We start from the raw sequence: 19,737 nt of genomic DNA, 5'->3' as shown, positions 1-19,737 counted from the left end.
AAGTGCTAAAGCCTCTGAGGCCCTCAGAAGGGCTGAGGGTTTAGAAGATCCCAGCCAACAACACCCATCAGATGATACTGCTTATGAACAGCTTAAGGGCCATACAATAGTCATAAGAAATTTAATACCTTTAAATGTTAAAGCTACAAGCAAAACATTTAAAAACTGTTTTGAAGGAACTTTTTTATGGTTGTTGACTACTAGGAAGAGAATAGTAATTAGCAAGCTATCACATCCTTGCCTTCAGCAGCAAAGTGTGCTGCTTGTAGTTCAAATACTAAGTTACAGGACGCAAAAGCAAAGCATTACTTACTCTTCATCCAAGCCAACAGAGCGGCCAAAGAGCATTTCCAGAAAGCACTCTACAACTTCCTGAGTCCCCTGGTGAAGGTACAGCTGGTTGGCTAGCAAGGAGAAGCCACGATTCTTTAAGAATTTCTCCTTCTGCTCCCTCCTTGCTCTGTTGAAATATGCATCCAACAACTAAAAATAAACGCATAATTATGATGTAAGATTTAAAAATTTGCTATAACTCCCTTGAAAGTTAGGTTGCCTGATTTGAACAGTTTGAAAACAAACTTTTTAAAATTCCAGATTAAAAACATCATTTGCACTACTGCAACTGCAATCTACACTGCCCTTGTTACAACCAACAGCTGACTTTACCCTTTTAATCTGAAGACTCTTAGGTTTTTAGTCAAGTTTGGGGGAGATGAAAACACACACAACAGCTACAGAATGCATACATAAATACATTCGAACTTTTTACACTTGTTAAATCCTGCACTTTAGTGTGTATGCAAGCACATGCATGATTTTTTGGATCATTTTGTTAATAAAGCCATATAATCTTATTCTTCAAATTAAAATACAAATCTACTCAAAGTTTTTCATCTACATAATGTTATCATACAGGAATATTGTCCTTGTCAATACTACAAAAAAATCTGAGAACATTTTGAAGCCTCAAGTCCATGTTCAGGCCACAAATGTGTGGATGACTCCTCAGAATAACTGAAAGTCAACCATGTTAGAAGTGAAAACTTTGCTTGCACCTTAATTTAACATAGTGCACCATGTGTTTAATGTTGAAGAGATGGTGATCACTGATTTTTTTCTGCATTGTTGCTTCTATTTACATCAGTAATGCTGTCATATGCTCCTAAACCCTCTGGCTTAGATCATAGACTATATTTATCTATTGAAAAATTCTGTCTGTTGTTTTTTGGTTGTTTTTAGATCTGTGGGGGTGGAAACATATCTTAAAACTCAGCAGTAAACCTAGAAACCTGAAGAACGCAAAAAAATATTAACAAAACTTCATGTTTCCAACATATTAACTACGCTAGTTCACAACTTTTTAGCTGAAAACATTTTATATAGGCCTACTTTAATGACTCCTTGTTGTATGAGAGGAGATGGGTGGTTCACAAGAACTATAAGATAATCAGGTTGGATAAGTTTATCCATCACATCTTCTAGCATGATATCTGGTAGGATTAGGAGAACTCCACGCAAGAGGTCATATAATCCACAACAGATAAGTACAAGACAGTCTTCTGTACATCTGAAAACAGAGGAATATGTTTTACCACAGTTTGTCTACAACAGGAAACATTAAAAATGCGAAGTTGTTAGCTGGTCTTGGGGGGGAGGAGAAAATCTGGCTAACATTTCTCCAATAGTCCTACTACCACTCTTCATTAACACTTATTTTCGGACGGCAGATAGCAAAAAGGATAATCTGACCAGAACTAGTTCCTTGAGATTTTTTGTGAGCTAGCATAAAAAGTTCCCACTCCTACTGTGGATAGCAAAGATTAAAAATCAGGAATTCTGCTATGTAAATAACGCAAGAATTGAAACAACACATTCTATAGATTAAAAGCTTAATGAATTGGTTTATGACAGCCATTGAAAACATTCCCTTAATTTTCAGGCTTCCAATTTTTGTAGAATAGTAATCAAGACCAAGAACTGTGAAAGTAAAGCTCATACTGAGCTACTGCTAATTTATCATTTTGTTTATCTGCTTACCTATCATCAGGGCTTTCAGATGGTTTTTGGGTATTCTCATTAGCTGAAGAAAAAGCAAGACTCTCCCAGTCTTCAGGAAGTACATTCTTGTCAGCAAAGCTTGGCCAGCGAGCAATGGCTGACGATCCTCCATGAATAGAAAATGCTAAGCCCAACCCTGCAAAATTACTCTGACTCTTCTGAAACGAAGGCAGTCCTTTCAGATTGTCTGGACGACATAGCAATGGCTCAGCTGCAGCACCACCACCTTCACTACATTTCAGGTCTGTATCTGCTTCTTTACTCTCAAATGCATTTTCAGATAACTCTTCTTCTTTTGCAATATCTTCAAATGTTTCGGCAGATGTTAACTCTGAGTCACAAACTGTTTTTGCAGACTCACAACTGCTAAGAAAGAGTTCTTCTTGTACTCTCTTTATGGTTTCAGAACTTCCTACAAAACCAATTTTACCCTGGAGATCAATGTAGTCACGCTTGCCAATAATCTGCAGGTCATCAACACTCCTTCCTATTCTTTCAGCTAGTCTTTTTCGATGAACTTGAGGTGAGGAAGTAGGAGATGCTGGTAAGCTTTTGCAAAGCCTTTTAGGTATCTGAGAGCTTATCTTCCACTGTACACTAGCCTTAGAAGTGTTTCCTAGAGAAATAAAGATATCTTTAGTATTCCTTTTGCACTAGAAACAAGCTTTTCCCCTCCGTGTTACACTCTGCATACATTTAACATGGTGATGGCCCAAGCTAATTTTATGTGGCAAAACTGATTCAATACCTGGCATAGCACAGATTTGACCAATCACAGAGATAGTAAACTATTATGCAGCCACTTATTTAGCACGTTGCAAACAAATCTGGAAGATACATAAAATGCAAAATAATTTTTGCATATATACTGAGTTTCCAGAATTACATGATGATCCTCTCAACTAAGTCTCAGCAGGAATTTATACAGAATCATAGAATCATTGAGGGTGGAAGGCACTCTGGAGATTGTTTAGCCCACCCTCCTTGCTCAAAGCAGGGTCAAATAGAGCAGGGTGCTCTATTTGGAGGTCTTGTGCAAGAGGTCCAATCTGCCAGCATGTTTCAGTGGACATTGAAATACTATTCACCAACCCTTTTGCACTAAGGCTTTACATGTACTTCAAATTTATAACAAACCACTGCATGTTTTATTTAACAGGGCTTCCTTTTAAGCAAGCATTTTGACCTGAAACTATCAAACTTTCAGAGCACATTACAGATGTCTTTCACCAAAGATATTTTTAAGAGGGAAAGCAGTCTGTATACCAGACTGGTAGAATAAGCTTTCTGTTAGTCTAGGAGAAGGAAACTTTGTTCATTCAGAAGTATTTTGAAAACTATGCACCAGTTAGTACTAATGTAATGATGATGCATCAGGAATATTTTTTTTTAATGAGTGAGAATTATATAAAACAAATATATACACACACATACACATGTAGACATAGCCAGACCAAGCTGGCCTTCAGACAACAGGAAGGATCTATATAGCTGCAACAATCTTACAGTCAAGCTTGCATACACATTAGGAGGTAGTGCAACAAATTGCAAACCTACATGCAGGTAGCAAGTTATCTAACGAACATACTATTTCAAATATTTTATCTAAATTTAGATATTTAGAAAAACAACACTCAAACACCTATTTTCACAAAAATTTATGCTGCGTATTCCTCTGGCACACACGAATAATCTTTATTCCAGAACAACAGTTTGGTACTATTGATCTAGAAAAGCACTCAGTTTAGAAGAATAAGATTTCATATATAATCTGTATGGGAGAATGACAAATTCCATATGCAATTTAGTACTGTAGTCTGCTCTTCATATCACTGCTTTTAGTAAAAGACACTTAAACTAACACTATTTCAACTGAAGTAGTGCTTGAAGATTCAATTTGCTTTTCCTAAGCAAAGTAGCAACAAGACAACAATCGTAAAAGGTATTACATTGGTGACACATAGATTATAGCTAAGTCATACATGATCTGAAATATATAGCAGCTAAGTTAGAGATCAGAATAATTTGTTTCCACTCCTATTGTGTATATATATTGGTAAACTTGCCTAGATTATGCATTTTTATTTAGAATTTATTTCTCATTGTCAATGAGCTTAAATAAAGGCTTAGGCATATTTTAGCTTTTGTTTTACAGGTGATATTTGTTGATTGCCTATGCAAATGTGTGTAAAAAGTGTGATTAAAAAAATCTAATTCAATAATGATGCAAAAAACATCACACTGATAGCACTCCAAGTGAAAGAAGTTACCAGCTTGAACTAATAACTTCACACTATTTCAGCAACTATAGCAGAGGAATTCAAAACAATTAAGGCAGTTATCTTTATAGACCACAACTTGTTTAATATGCTATATAATGAGACTTTCTAGAAAACTATTCAATTTTAATTTATATAACCAAGGTATCTTAAGCTGTTCTTTATAAGATATACTTTCCCATCCTCTTGTGTAGGAACAATATATATACCTGCAGTATAACTAAATGCCAATACTTTAATACTATATTTAGATGGATGTTAACAATTATGCACAAGTAAAGAAAAGTATCAGCTTAATGCTTTTTACACAGATAGTGAACCATAAGCAGCTCTCCTATTTCAACTACTGCCTGGCTAAGGCACTCACACATCTCTAGCAGGTCTGTTTAACAAATGAAATTGTTCAGCTATCTCATCCACTTCACTGCCTGAACCATCGGTGTGGCAATTTGTCTCAACTTGAGAATGAAGAGCAGTTTAGGTAGCATGTTCAATTCAATCTTTCTTACTCTGCTGTTCAGGCATCAAGCTCCAAGGGGCAGGGGGAGCTTTGTAAGAAGTATCTGTAGGAAAGTAACACTTCAAGGCACTCTAGTAACCTGCAAAAGGACTGTGTCTTAATGTCTGTGTTTTTGCAGCATTGTTTTACCTCCCAGTGGTAAAGCTGTAAACCCAGTTGGAGTTGTAACCACAAATGCAGAACTGTCTGTTGACTTCCCACCACTGCTGGAATTTCTCAGGTACATAAGTGATTCAACTTTCTCCTGAAAAATTTTGCCATCTAGAAAGAAAAGGGGAAAAGTTACATAAAAGCTTTTTAAATTTGCATTCTTGATATATTTAGACTCATAGTAGCCAGGTTGCATTTCAAGCTGATCACTGGAGGCTAATGAGAAACGCTCAACTCACAAGCATCTGAGAAAAAGCACTTTAGAACAATTTTTTGTTTTACTGATACATCTTTAAAATTTACTTCAGAATGCTGAAAATATTATGATATTCTAAAGTAATTATATTTAAAGATGGTCCTTGCAGGTACACAAGCAGTAATAACTGACTTTTTGCCATGTCAAAAACAAGTGACTGTTCTCAAAACAGGTTCATCTAATAAGGCTCAAAGCATCAAAAAGTGCATTCTACTCTTACTCAGAATTTTACATCTAATAGTATTAGAAGGCAGATACAGATTAAAAACAACTGTACTGCCTTTGAAACGTTACTAAAACTGAGGTACACAGGCATCTGCAAAAGGAGAAAACATTTCAAACTTGGATGATGCTTTCTATGTTTACATAAATTATGGCTAAGGTCATACAATGCTAATATTAAAGCATGAACTATACATCTACCAGTTTCTCATTTTTTAAAAGAACAAGAAAGAATTTTTAAAGCTCATATCACTCATTGTGCCATACTGATCGTCTAGTACAGATATTTTAAAGACAGCTGTTGTCCTAGATCTGCACCCCTCAAAGCACATAGGTATTTTCAGTAACTGGTATGCAATGCACTGATGGTGCCTGCCAATGTCACTTGCAGCACAACTGATCATTTGCTAAAAATGCTCCTCAGGCCTTTTATTTTTCTCGGAATTCAGTAACAGGAAACAAGAAAGTAGAGATGGAGACAGGACCGTATACACATATTTCTGAAGAAGCTTCATTTACAGATAAGTTAGACGTTTTTGACTAAGATTTGCCCATAGGCTTATGTGCCCATACAAGCAGCTAATGTTACGCATTCAATTTTGCGGCAAACTTTAAAGAAAGCTAAAGACATAACCACCAGAGAGGTTATCTATGGCTGTAGACAGAAGAAAGCCCTCCAAGTCAAGCAAACAAAGTCTAACTATAATGTCTCTCAATACTGTAAACTACTTTTACTTCACTAAGTCTCAATAGTTTAATAATTATTTATATATAGTTATTACAATATCGCAATCAAAGAATATATTCATAGAATACTAATTTATAAGAGTGAAAGGTTTTTTTAGATATTAATTTATGACTAGATTTTTATCTTATTGTTTATTTCTAGTTAAATATGACATATCTACCTATGTGCAGGGAAAAGTAGAAGTTGGTAGGATTGTGACAAACGTATGTATTAGTGGGAGGGTGAACTGCTAAGAGGAAATTGAAGACCAGTGTCAGCAGTTCCAGGTCTGGGGGAGATCCAAGCACTTCTTCAATTATTTTCACAAATGACCTGCAAACCTCCTGAGGCAGGGATGCAAGGTGCCCTTCTTTATGCTCCTAGAAAGGAAGAGAAGTACAAATAAGTTATTGGTATTTTTAATTTGACAGAAATTGTCTTTTTTTAAAAATTGTCATGCTGTAGTACAAGAACAGACAAGAAAAAAGTTTAAGTAATAAAGCCTGTATTCTTTAGTTTGAGAGGAGCTACTGTACCTACTCAATGTTACCAAAGTCCAGCACACCCAAAATTCAGGCACAAACAAAATATTGCGGATGTTATGCAAGCTTATTTTTAGAAAACCAACATCTTCTGCATATTATACTACTCTGACTTGAAATGCTGAAGCCTTTGGACATGAATCACTATTGAAAGTGTAGTTTACTGTCATTGTATTACATATTTGTAGAGAAATTAAAATAGTTGCTCATACTAGTATTTCAAACACATTAAGAACTTTCTGAACAGTGCTACACTGGGTCTTTTGTATTTCCACTTCAATGGCCATTTTTATCAACATAGACGTTTGAGATTTCATTGACAATTATATTTATAATCTCTGCTTGATCAACCATCTCTATAGTTTGACAATGTCTATTTGAAAAAATCTATTAACTGAACAATGATTTTAGAACGGACCTGAAGAAACTTGTGGGAAACCTCACTGTAATGTGAGCATTGTGATTAACCTGTTCTTAACTTCTCTAAATTTGACCTCTTTTTTTGGTACCCAAGCACCGTAACTGAGACTGCTGTATGAGAAGACTAAATGAAGTTAGTTTAAGTGAGGTTTTTGAAGAGAATGGTTTATATAGTTTTATCTTCCATTTCATCATTCCCAAAAAATTGCCAAATCATTGCTGGCCAGTTTGAGTAGTTTTAACTAGGAAATTAATTTTTTCCCAATAGGCATGTGTATTAGTGTTTGTACTCATGTGCAAAAGACAGGGAAAATACTATGCAACATTCTGTATCTAGGCATTTGCATTAATATACAATTTTAAAAGTTAACTATACCACTAACAAGTTCCAAGAGTAGCGAATACCACATAAAAATGAAAAAACTCAAAATTTTCAGCGATAGAAATGATTAAAAGACACATTAAAAAAATCATTAAAAGAGGGAAAAACAATAAATGCATTTCATGTGTTAGAGTGAGAAACTCAGAATAAAGAGGAATGTAAGATAGTAAATACAGTATAGAAAAAAGGGATTACAATACATATTTTCTACAAACAGGTATATACTATAAGCAGGAAACCATTTAAAAATCATGTTCTTAAGAAATGTCTATCAAAGTGCTGAAGCATTTCCCCAAAGTCCTTTTTGGAACAGCTATCTCCATGCCATGGAAGAACCTACTATGGGTTCAAAATTTTGAGAGGAGTGTTCAGACTGAGCACTACACGCTGGTTGGCCTATTAGCTCTGGTGAGATACAGGATAGACAGTTTCTGCTACTTGCACAGTATCTAGGTTTTTCAGTAATGAAGACTTGAACTAGTAAGATACATCTCAGGAACTAGTAATAGACATCTCAGGTCTTTATAAAAGGGTCACAGTCCTACTGTGGGCCTACACTCCTACTCACGTATGGGTTGTGCAAGTAACCTAGTGCCTAGGTTTTCAAACAGTACCAGAGGGTTAAGATCTCTTGCCCCTTCTGTCCTGCAGTAAATAGAGCACCCAGTAGCAAACTATCAGTTTACAGCAACAATGCCTGTTGAAAAAGATGAAAGGGGTCCAGAAGCACAGTCTACTGAAGTAGTTTTTTCTGTAGCATTTAGTCTCTTTCCCTGCCGCCACCCTCCTCCAAGTAAAACTGAGTATTTGCCAAGCACAAAGTAGGATTTCAGAGTGAAGGTACCTGCAGAACCTGACAAGTTAACAGGAAGTGATGTACCACTTGAGCTTTCAAAAGCTGTTTAATGTTAAACATCTGTTGGTGATGGTTAGCTCTGATAAGGATTTCTAGAGCTGCTAACAGAGTTTCCCAAACACCTTTCTGAAAAAGAAAAGCAAAACAGGAACATGGCTTCAAAAGTATATTTCTGAGTCTACGCACTGAGAATAAAAAAACAAACCGTTTAGGAACATAACCGAATCATTAGTTCTGCACCTAAGAAAAAGACTAAATGACTGCAAATAGTCAAGTCAGAACTAGAAACTATCAGAAGAGTTATGCTAATACAAAATTAAGCATATGTTAATGACTAAGCTACAAGTTACCTCTTGTCTAAAATTAGTTTTGTATACTCTTTGCTATACTAACACTGGATGGTTATTTTCAACAGTTTAACTCCAGAGGGAAGCAGGTCTTCCTCAGTCTTAACAAGTTTCCCTCAAAAAATTAATCCATTCAACTAACAAGTCATTTACACACATTACATTTACAGAATTTATTACACTAAGGCAACTGGCATCATTGATAATAGCAGCTTGATGCTACTACCAGCTATTCAAAGAAAAATAAGGACCATTAATTTTAGAAAATTTTAGTTACTACTGATATCTAACTGGAGACATTAATTTCTGATTGCATAACACTTTATCACTTTTTTTTTAAATATTGACTTTTAGACTTAAAATCTTTCCAAAATGAAAGTAATTACCTTTGCTTTAGACCATATCTTCCAGTCAAGCAGCAGCTTCTCTAACAATTCAACATCTTGGATAACTGCAGTAGAATCTGTGTCAAGCATGAATTGCCCATTTTCGTTTATATAGAGAATCTCATCACTGCAGCATCCTTCAAGGAGAGTCTTAAAGAGGGGGAAATTTTTTTGAATGTCATAAGCACAAAGCAGTATAGTTGTCCTATCCAATTTATCAAAAAAAAAAAATCTTTAAAGAGACAAACTTGATAGGGAAGACATATCTACCTGGTCAACTTTGAAAATGGTTACTGAGTTTAGAAACCCCACTGTAGGCATTTAAGAGGCTTCATTCTTATAACAGAAGTATAAAAATATCTTTAAAAATATTTTCAAGTGCACTCAAATATTTTTATTAATTGCTTGCAAGTTTAAGCTTAAAGATCTTTGCTCAGAGAAACAAATTTATTTTCCCACCTACCCCATCTCCTCTGAAATCAGGGTCTTTCAACACTTTTTTCTCCCCTTACCTAGCAGGAGCTTCTAGTTCAAGGCGAAACACTCCTAGACCGAACTTGCTCCAAATCACTGTTCTGCCTTTGTTAACACAGCTTCAAATGTAGAATGAAAGTCAGAAATTTCTAAATTTGTGCTAACATTGAACAAAGTATCAAGGTTTAAAGAGCACTCTACCTTCAGCATGCAAAATCCGACAATGCATTTTGGTTTGATCAACACTCGATGAATCATAGAATAACCATTACAATTGTCCATCTCCAGTATTCTCTGTTGATTGTATTTTGTTAAAGATAGTATAAGCTGTAGCGCTAAAGCCTGAGTGTCTTCACAGCTGCTAATCTCTACAACCTGAAGAGAGGGAAAATTTAATGAAACAGTAAGTGAGAAATATTTAGAAAAAAGCCTTAAAAAGTCTTTGTCTCAGTCTTAAATCATAACTTCTGGATTAAATCTGTTTTAAAGATTTTGAGGTTATGTACATAACCTTAATTTTTGCCTATGTGTATACATTCAGGTATAATATCTGAAGTGATAATTCCTACTGTGGTAAAATAATGATCTGCTAAGAAAATATAAGTCCCATTACAAGAACCCCTTTTTAAGATATAAAAATCTGTTCTAAATTTTAAGTAGAAGGCATCAGTTTATTCTTACTGTGCTACAAAGTCACCAGGTCATAGAATACATAAGTCACTAATAAGAATAAACTCTGTTGTTTGCCCTGGAAAAGTATGTTTCATAAATGTTTAAGGAAAGCTTTAAATTAAGGTTCCTGAAGGTCTAGACTATCTCTGCCTGGAAGTGTCCAATCAAACATTAGAGTTTTATTTTGTCCATAAAGAGACAAGCAATTTGACAGATGAAGACCATGGACCATTCTTCACTCTTTGCTTCCTACAGTTCTTGAATCCCAAGAAAAAACAAACAGTATTTTCACCAAAAATATACAAGAAGGAAATCCAACACAAATTTCAGCTCCTGTAGGTTCACTTGCTGTATACCCATTAATACTGCTGCACTTATACACATGTATACCTGTATCCTCTGACAGCTGATCTACTGTTTGCTTGCTTTATTGATGCAAATAGAGTCTACAGCAGAATCTGTAGCACATACTTAGATTTCACTATCAATGTTAAAATTACAGCAGGCAGTGTCTTTATAACTAGAAGTCTGAACACCCGACTGTCTCTAGTCTAATGCACATTAGCTACTCTCCACGCACCTTTCAGAATACTACCATTGCCAGAGACATACAAAACAGACAAGTTTTAGGCCTCATTAGTATTTTGAATTAACTGTAGTACTTCAGAGACTCCTAGCACAAATATTAGCCTCTCCATGTAAAGGTCACAGCAAAGTAGTAACTAAGTTAAGGCTTGCAGCCTTAATTTTTTTGAAATTACAACTTTTTAGACAGGATAAGCCTTTGAACATGGTTGAACAATTCTCTCAAAAAAGCTCTCACTATTTATTAGATAAAATTAAAGCTCTGCACATTATGTAGTTTTACATTTATTCGTACTTGCATTGTGAATAACCTGTGTTTATTCATATGCAATGAATTTAAGTGCCTTTAAAAATTAGAGGCCAAAAATATGATCAGTTCTACAACACTCTTAAAAATGATCTCTTTGGATGTTTGGAAGCTCCACCTCTAAATCAGAATGTAACACCACATCTCACATACTAGCAATATTATAAGAACATTACATAACAGAATTATAATTCTGTTTCCAATTTAAGACAACCTGCATGATGCAGTCTGTTATGCCACAGGTATTTTCCACAAGTTTTCTTTAAGGAAAAAGAAATCACATGCAGACTACAGCAAGGCAGCTAGAAAATTTGATTTGCTACTCAAGATCCAAGGAAAATTTTATATGGGAGAACACATATATGCAGCCCCCTCCTCCAGTCCCCTTACCCTAGCAAAGAGGAAAACAAATGCACCAGTTCCTCCAATTTCATGTAGTATACCCTGAAGAGTTTTATATTGAACAGGCTGAAGTGTTTTCAGGTGATGAGAGTCCAATACATTGCTCTGAACTTCTTTTGAACTGAAAGGTCTCTGAGAAGGTACAGTTTTCACTTGACCTTTCAGCCTAATAACAGGTTCATATATGGTGTACTGACCAGGGCAGCATGTGGTATAAACAACAGCAAGACTCTCCTGAAACAAGAGAAGTTTATAAGCCAAATTTTTTCAAGAAAGTTTAATTAAAAAACCCAACCCCCAAAACGCAAAAAGCCACACACAAAAAAGCCACCTAACAGCAAGTAGCAGCAACTTTGGCAGTTCATTTCTACTTTACCATTAGCATGCTCTGAAGTTTCATGGGGATACATGTGCACTAAAATGCAACAGGATTCCTAAATTTTAGGGAAACATCTGCAATAGCTACAGCACAAAAAGTTAAGCAAGCACTAAAAAATTCCACCAAGGATCCCCCTCTTATCACCAGAAGAAGAATTACAACTATTTTGCATAAAAACAAAGTTACTGACAAATTTAAAAGAAAATGAGCATACAGAGGTATTGGGCAAATTGTTTCCCTTTCTAAAGTGGACAGTCCAAAACAGAAAGCTATCTGCTATTTTTTCAAAAACTCTCCAATTTTTTGCTTTGCCATAAGAGAAAGGATGTCAATAGAAGAAGTTTCATTACCGATGAAGAGACTTAGAGCAAAACCAAAGCTCCTGTGGAAAGTATAAAACTCATTTTCACAGAAAATGTAAAATTATCATATTTGGGAGGTTATTTGTTTAAAATAGAGAAAAAACTACATTTAAGGTGCTTGCATTCTATAAAAAAAGTACAGAGATTAATTCATTACTTGAGCACACAGTTCTCTCTGGTAACTTGGTGTTCTGTAAAGCAAAATAAGCTTAAAAGTTGCGTGACTGATTTGTTCGGCTTTTTACTTATTCCATTCATTCCTTGTTAACCTATTCAAAATTTAGTACCGTTGTTTATAAGGATCACATCCAGACAGAATGACCCTTTGCTTACAGCTACAGAGCTGCTGTAGAACAAGATCAGAAAAATCTCTCTAGTGAAAACAATTCATACAGGAGGAATTATCAGTGCATGAAGACAATTCCCCAAATATAGCAGGCTCCACTGATAAGAAAGTTTTATTTTCTCTTTCTAGAGTAACTATATTTACACCTGCATCTGGCATGGCTGTTTCAGTCACAGAAGGTGAGAAAAGCTAAGATCTGCCAGCTGGAAAATGACTTTTCAGCCAAACTTGATGCAAACTTACTCCCTCTCAAAACCCTCAAAGAATTGGGATGAAGTCTTTTGCTTCCTGTTAAAGCCAGATAAATCCTCCTTTCTCCTCTCAGTTTTCATGTTAAAAGGTTACTAAGCTCTCCTCAGCTACCCTTACACTAATGGAGAGAAGAGCTACCTATTCATCCTAGGGCAGGTAGTTAATACATCTTTGGAGGTGCCTGCTTATCTGATAGATGAAATATGCAGTATTATAGATGCTGGAACATCTAGAAGCTGTCAGAATTCAACCTATAACAAGACAGATGCAAGGCTACCCTGTGTGAAGTTTAACTCCCATTGAAATAAATGGGAAGAACCCTGCAGTGATTTTAATGAGAATTGGATTTGCTCCTGCCTGCTTTGAGAAAGTGAAGCACTTTAGGAGACGGCAGGAAACATGTTCCCAGTTTCTTAATCCATTCTATGAGAGTAAGAACCATTTTTTAGTAGAAACTTACAATTAAAGGCCCAACATCCACTTCCTTTTTTGCCATGAAGAGCTCCTTAATTTGTTCACATTGGAGAATCTCTTTACTTATGTACTTAGAGCAATCAGTCAATGATTTGCCATATTTACAAGGCATTACAGATGTGAAGTCAGGCCCACATGTGTACAAGTAAAATGCTTCCTCTGGTCCAATCTTTGCACCTAAAATCCAGAAAAGCAGCTGTTAACTCTTTAGTATACAATAAAGCAAAATTCATACATTGGCTAGTGGACTGCCAAGAGACTTTACAAGGAAGATCACTGGCTGTTTTTTGTAGGACCTGCTGATGAGAAACAATCAGTACAGTCCAATGCTTCCTATTAGCTACTGTAGATCAGTGACTTCTGACACATCACAGGCCAGATCAATTCAGTGGCAAAGGCAACTGAAATCAAATCAGGAAAGTGATCTGCATGAACTGAAGACCAACAGCTCTGAATAATCAATTACACTTACTTAAATTGAAAAGGCATCCATCCAAGCCTCCTCAAAGTCTTCAAAGCATAGCAAGATTACAGATAGCGACAACATGCTACAACATCACGGACAGTTGGGTAGAGTGACCAAGAAGGATGCAACAACAATAAAAGCTCACTACAACTAACAGTAAAGAAAAAATACAAATAGGTGGAAAGTAGAAGGCCAAATAAATCTCCCACCCCTTTCTAGACAGCACATCTCAGGTCATCTGTTTGTGAGAATGCAAATTCAAAAGAAGTATCCAGAAGGACCCAAGTCTGTGATGTACGGGTGCATGACAACTGTATAGCAGTAAATCCAGTGCTCTCTGGATACATCAGTTATGCTGGCTGGAGGCACACTGCAATCAGACCATGTAGATTCACCAGGTGGCGCTTATATTTATGACAGGCATCTCACCTATGGCCTGCACAAATACACTGCATCTACACACACAATACCCACATGCACCACACACCCTGGCAAACTGATTTCACTTGTCTAGTAGTCCTGACTGGACCACTGCACATGAAGAAAGGCCAGATGGCCACCAGCAGGATTCCAGCCTTCAACACTAAGCAAACACCCAGAAGTCCTAGCCAAAACTTTCCAAGGAGAGAAGAGAATTATACATCTACAAAAACCCCAAAATAACTTCAGCAGTTTCAGGAATAACCATGCTAACTCAGAGTATTCAGTGGTTCAGCTTTTGTTTACTTTTTAATATGCTTTATGTAATTTGAAACTAGCAGCTTAGAAGCAGGTAAGTGAAATCAATTTTCCAGCTGGGAGAGACTGAGTGCTTTAAGAAAAAAACCAAAGCAAGCCCCACCACCTCTCCATCCCCTACCCTGAGGTATTATTTAAAGAAATTTAAAGGAACACTACAGTAACTGGAATTGCCAATTACAGCACTAAAGAAACCAAGAGAAGAGTGGCAGAAGGACACATTAGAAAGTACCCAGTAGTGAAATACTTGCCTACTTTCTCCCTGATGTATTATGCTGGTAAAGAATGTATTGTTGCTTTTACTGTAAAAGCTTGGCATGTCAAAAAAGTATCAAATTAAGCCTTTGATCTTGGAGGGGGAAGAGTAAATAAAGACTTAAGTAAAAAAAAGCATACAAAAGTACCATTAAATAGAAGCAGACTTCCAAGATCCCATCTACCCGACAATCGAAGCAATTCTTCTTGAGATGATGTACAATGGCCAATCATACAAAATGTTTTATTGCTGTCAGATGATAAGCTTGATTTCCTTGGTAGTGCGTAATCTAAATTAATCTCACATTTCCTGAAAAATACATATAAAGAAACAAGTTTAAATATTAAGAAGTGATCAAAATTGCTATCCAAGATATTCAGCTTAAGCTTAAAATAGTTTTTACTCTTTAGTAGATGAGCAGCCATGCTTTTATCAACATTAAATTACTAAAGCCATCTTCAACTTCTAGGCACCTTAAAACTCAGTTACATAATGATGTATGTATTCAAATACTGCACAGAAGAGAGAAATAGACTCCCAACTAGGGTTGCCATACAGTCAAGATTTCCTAGATCTGAAACTCCTTCCTCCTTCCCTTCGACCTCAAAGAAGAAACTGTATATAACACTATACACACTTCTAAAATACCACAATTTTTCAAGAATTTTCAGGAATGTCTTTAATAACTGTGCTTGTTTACTGACCAAATTATAGAGGAAGAGTAAAGAATTTTTGTGATACATCTAATTGTTTTACAACATAGCATTTTGACCACCTGCTTCATATTTGGAACACAAAGTCTTCATAGTCTGGACTTTAAGAAGAAAGGATAAGAACTGTGATATTTAATAAATTCTTTTTTCTCTAACCAATGAATATTTGATGCAGGGGCACACCCACCTAACCTAACATCAGGTACCTCATTTAGGAGCATGGATCTTAAGTTTTCAGTGGAAGAAGTAATACTTCCCACTACCTGTTCAGATCTTGTCTAAAATATTTTTTTTTTAACTTCTCCCCTCTCCATTTCTCTCGGTGGAGCAAAATGACTGCCTTCTCTCTATCTCTTCTTCATTCCTACTTCCAACAATATTGCCAGTACCTGAACTATACCTCCTTAATTCAGATTCTTAACTTAACCAGAGACATTATGCCTACTGCTAACTTCATGCCATAGCTTTTTTTGCAGTACTTACCTCTTTCACTTATTCGTAATGAAGAAAAACATTACTGTCTGCATTGATCCACAGTATGAACTGAAGATTCTCAAAGCAATCAAGACCATTCTGGATATTTCTATCGAATTCCTAGCCGTGTAAGACACCCCTCTCCTACCCTCAGAAGACTAGTCAACTGTAACTTCAGCTTGCATCAAAATAGTGCAGATGTTTTCCTACCAGAGAACATCTTTTTAAGAAAATAAGTATCTAGGTGCAACTAATTTACCTCTGACCAGAAACCCACAGCAACAGCTTTCCATGGATATTTTTCTTGCCTTCTGGCTGCTGCAGATACGTTATTGCCAAATGCTGCCACCTGCCCACAAGGAAAACATTCTCTGGAGATTCAGCCTGTGCCAGCAGACCAGCTTTCATCTCATCATTTGGATCCATGCACATCCTATGAAAACAGAATCACAGAATCATTAAGGTTGGAAAGAAACCTTTGCAATCATCAAGTCCAACCGTCAACCCAACACCACCATGCCCACTAAACCATCCCGAAGTGCCAGGTCTACACGTTTTTTGAACACCTCCAGTGATGGTGACTCTACCACCTCCCTGGGTAGCCTGTTCCAATGTTTGACCACTCTCACAACAGAAAAGGAAAAGCGAGTGTGTGTGTTTGTTTTCAAAGTTGCATTTTAAGCCCCAAATCTGCATTTTTTCAGCCTCAGTTACTTTGAGACTGCATTCCTTAACTTTGACAGATATTTTTTTTTAATCACAATGCTATATTTAGAGTGCTCAACATAAGCTAGGGAAATCCTCACATTACGGTTTCAACTTAGTTATTTAACTTGTTTGCATGAATCTGCTTACATTTAAGACAAGGATATTATCTCTGTTTTACAGAGAAGTTCAGTTTATTGAAAAAATGCAGGTGCTTTGAATGCTGTGAAATAAAGTGTTCTAAAATTGCAGCTTTAGTCCCATTTTAAGGATACATTACTTACGAGAACTAAGTTAGGGCTAAAATGTAGTCAGAAGATTAAAAACAAGATTGTTATGGTAAGTATTAATTAATAGCAATTTCCACATCCGAGGTGTGAAAACCTACAGCTTCAAAAGCTTTTGCTTATCTTCACCCATTTATTGTGTGATTTCATTAATACTTGAATTGCTACTTTGCATTACCTTATGTTTATGACTGATCTTGCATCTTACTTTGGGCAATTATTTATATGACCACATGAAACATGCAAGACCAGAGACTAACATTATAAGCAAGTAATCCTGTAGATCTGTATGCAATAAACTTACTTGATGTTGCCACCAGTGTGCAAGATGACTCTACTACAGAAATAAGCTTTCTACTCTCCACCAGTATCCTCTGCAAGCTGCTACTAGAAGTAACAATACATATGTTCACAAGACTACTTTTGGACTAATACACCATACCGAAATATGAATGCTCCAGTGTTGAAGTCTGCCCAGACTTGTATCATCAACGCTTTGGAACCCAGTGAAATCATATGAATACAGCCATCTTCAACAAGCTTATCTCCCAGGCTTAGGTATTCAATTCCTATAGACTTCGTTTCTTCTAGAAATATAAACATGTTTATATCCAATTACAGTACAATACAACAACAACGCCTGTCCTACCAGCTATCAAGTGTGATAAGAAATAGTTTGGATACTGCAGAGAATTGTTTTTTGTTTAGTTGGGGGTTTTTAGTTGTTTTTTTTTTTTTTTTTTTTTTTTAAGTGAGCTAATATGTGCGACTCTCTGAAGAGACCTAGGTCTCATAGTGAAACAGAGGAGCTTGATATTAAATCAGCATTTCACATGGTTTTGTTTGTAATCATGTAAACCCACTAAGCATGAATACAGTCTAATTCAATGATGCTTTTGACATGCCATATCATATTACATTCCTCTGTTGAACTGGAAGTCTTAGTGTGCACAAAGAAGTCTAGATTTTTCTTCAAAAGTCATACTACCCTTTAAGCATGATCTTGCATTCAATATTTTTACTTTACCAAGCAAAAGCACAGACCTTCTAACAAAAGCAGCTCTAGTGAATTCCAAGATTCAGGATTGGGTTTCCCCCCTTTTTAATCAAATACAGTAAAAAGAAAAAAGTACAGTAAAAGGTATTCCAAGTATTGTGATTGGGAGACATTTTTAATAACTTAAGGAATTTTTCCTCTTACACATTATAATCCAAAGGATTATGCTCGGAAGAGTTTGGGAGCAGGTGGGTCTGTACAAAAGTATAAACAGAGGCATGTTGTACAGCTGTTGACATTTACAATGGCACACACGCAAGTAAAGTTAGAAGATTTATACTGAGTCAGCCTTAGGCTCTGACTTGATGGATTCAGAGCATCTCTTAGCTAAGAGTTCCAATATTTAAATCCTAAATCAAAGACTTACTAGCTCCCTATTAAAGAGAAAGAACACAAAAGCCACTTGCTTCATCAATACATGAGACCAAATAAAACTGAGAACAGTCTTTTCTCATAACCTTTCAGCTGCAGCATTTAGTATCTTCTTCAGCATACCATGAAGTAGCATAAAGACATTTTACTGAAGTTAAAAATTCAGTGAGAATACTGAACTCCTAAGGAAGCAGGCATTAATCTAAGTTAAGGACTAAGGCTGGAAATGTTTAATCTTTAAGTATATGACACACTAATCAAAGAAAAATCAGAAAGACTACCACTCCTGTTTAACATCCATCATAAGAGAAAAAATTGTATATGGCACATCAACTAGTAATACTTGTAACCAGAATCCTTCAGTGCTACCTAAACAGAAACAGGAAGTACTATATCCTCACCTGTGCTGTCAAAGCTGTTCTCTCTTACAGCTACCAGTCTGCTTCTTCTCTTGTTTTTTTTCCCCTTTTGTGTTGAATTTTCTGTTTCATGAGCACACTCCAGATGAAACCACAGTGAGACACTGAAGCCTTCAGACATGTGTGGCCAACAGTTTTGTCCAACTAAAGGCAAGTGAATTGGGGCTACATGCCAAGAAGAAAGCAGCTGGTGACTCAGATTTTCACCATCTGCCTCTTTCTTGGTCTGTGAAAATTTTGCTCTTTTTAATAATCCAGCACTTTTGCTATTGGAATTGCTAGCAGATTTTTGTGAAGAACTACTACTCAAATTTGCGCCGTGTAGCAAAGGGAAAGCAAGGTACTGTAATGGGTTCATATAAATATTAGTTTCTATAATCTTCAATACACCCTTGAGTAGTATCTCCTAGAAGAAATAAACCAAACAAATGAGAAAAAAAAAATCAAACTGTTTACACCATGGAGTCAAGTGTCATCTAACTAAACAGAACCCCACTCTTAATTTAAATTTGGATTCATGTTTTCCCAACAGAGGTGGACTTCCATATCCAAACTGACACACATTTAGAAAGCATCAAGTAGCAACTTCAACAGACTATGGCCCAACAGGCCATGGAGATTTACTCTGGGCAGATCAGTCTTCAAGTTACCATGCTTAGGAATCAGCTGAACCACAGCTGGTTGTCATTGCACAATCTTATCTCACAGTTGTTATGTGCAAACAGATTAACTTATACTTCAACAAAAGACCACACCTTTTACCCCATGTTTGAGGCTGGTTAAGAATGCACACACACAGGCCATCAGTTTGTTATTGCATAATCAGTAACAAAACTAGCTGAGCCCTTAGGC

General features: G+C 36.2%; 1 protein-coding gene across 2 annotated transcripts in view; it reads right to left on the bottom strand.

Moving 5' to 3' along the window:
• LYST (lysosomal trafficking regulator) overlaps positions 1-19,737 on the bottom strand; it is a 65,324-nt gene that overhangs the window by 28,316 nt on the left and 17,271 nt on the right. Inside the window, exons 10-23 of one of the 2 annotated variants that reach the window (XM_009810638.2) lie at positions 18,868-19,291; positions 17,480-17,624; positions 16,305-16,478; positions 15,007-15,167; positions 13,385-13,575; positions 11,574-11,819; positions 9,821-9,994; positions 9,146-9,295; positions 8,401-8,538; positions 6,394-6,592; positions 4,987-5,118; positions 2,038-2,674; positions 1,390-1,567; positions 314-483 (exon numbers count right to left, since the gene is read on the bottom strand). In XM_009810638.2, coding sequence (XP_009808940.2) covers positions 314-483; positions 1,390-1,567; positions 2,038-2,674; positions 4,987-5,118; positions 6,394-6,592; positions 8,401-8,538; positions 9,146-9,295; positions 9,821-9,994; positions 11,574-11,819; positions 13,385-13,575; positions 15,007-15,167; positions 16,305-16,478; positions 17,480-17,624; positions 18,868-19,291 — 3,119 coding nt within the window. Of the gene's footprint in view, positions 1-313; positions 484-1,389; positions 1,601-2,037; positions 2,675-4,986; positions 5,119-6,393; positions 6,593-8,400; positions 8,539-9,145; positions 9,296-9,820; positions 9,995-11,573; positions 11,820-13,384; positions 13,576-15,006; positions 15,168-16,304; positions 16,479-17,479; positions 17,625-18,867; positions 19,292-19,737 lie in introns of both variants that reach the window. The other variant, XM_009810637.2, reaches the window with a different exon arrangement.

Source organism: Gavia stellata, chromosome 2 (genome assembly GCF_030936135.1).
Source record: "Gavia stellata isolate bGavSte3 chromosome 2, bGavSte3.hap2, whole genome shotgun sequence".
Classification (NCBI taxonomy): Eukaryota; Metazoa; Chordata; class Aves; order Gaviiformes; family Gaviidae; genus Gavia; species Gavia stellata.
This window is presented reverse-complemented; position numbering and strand designations above follow the sequence as displayed.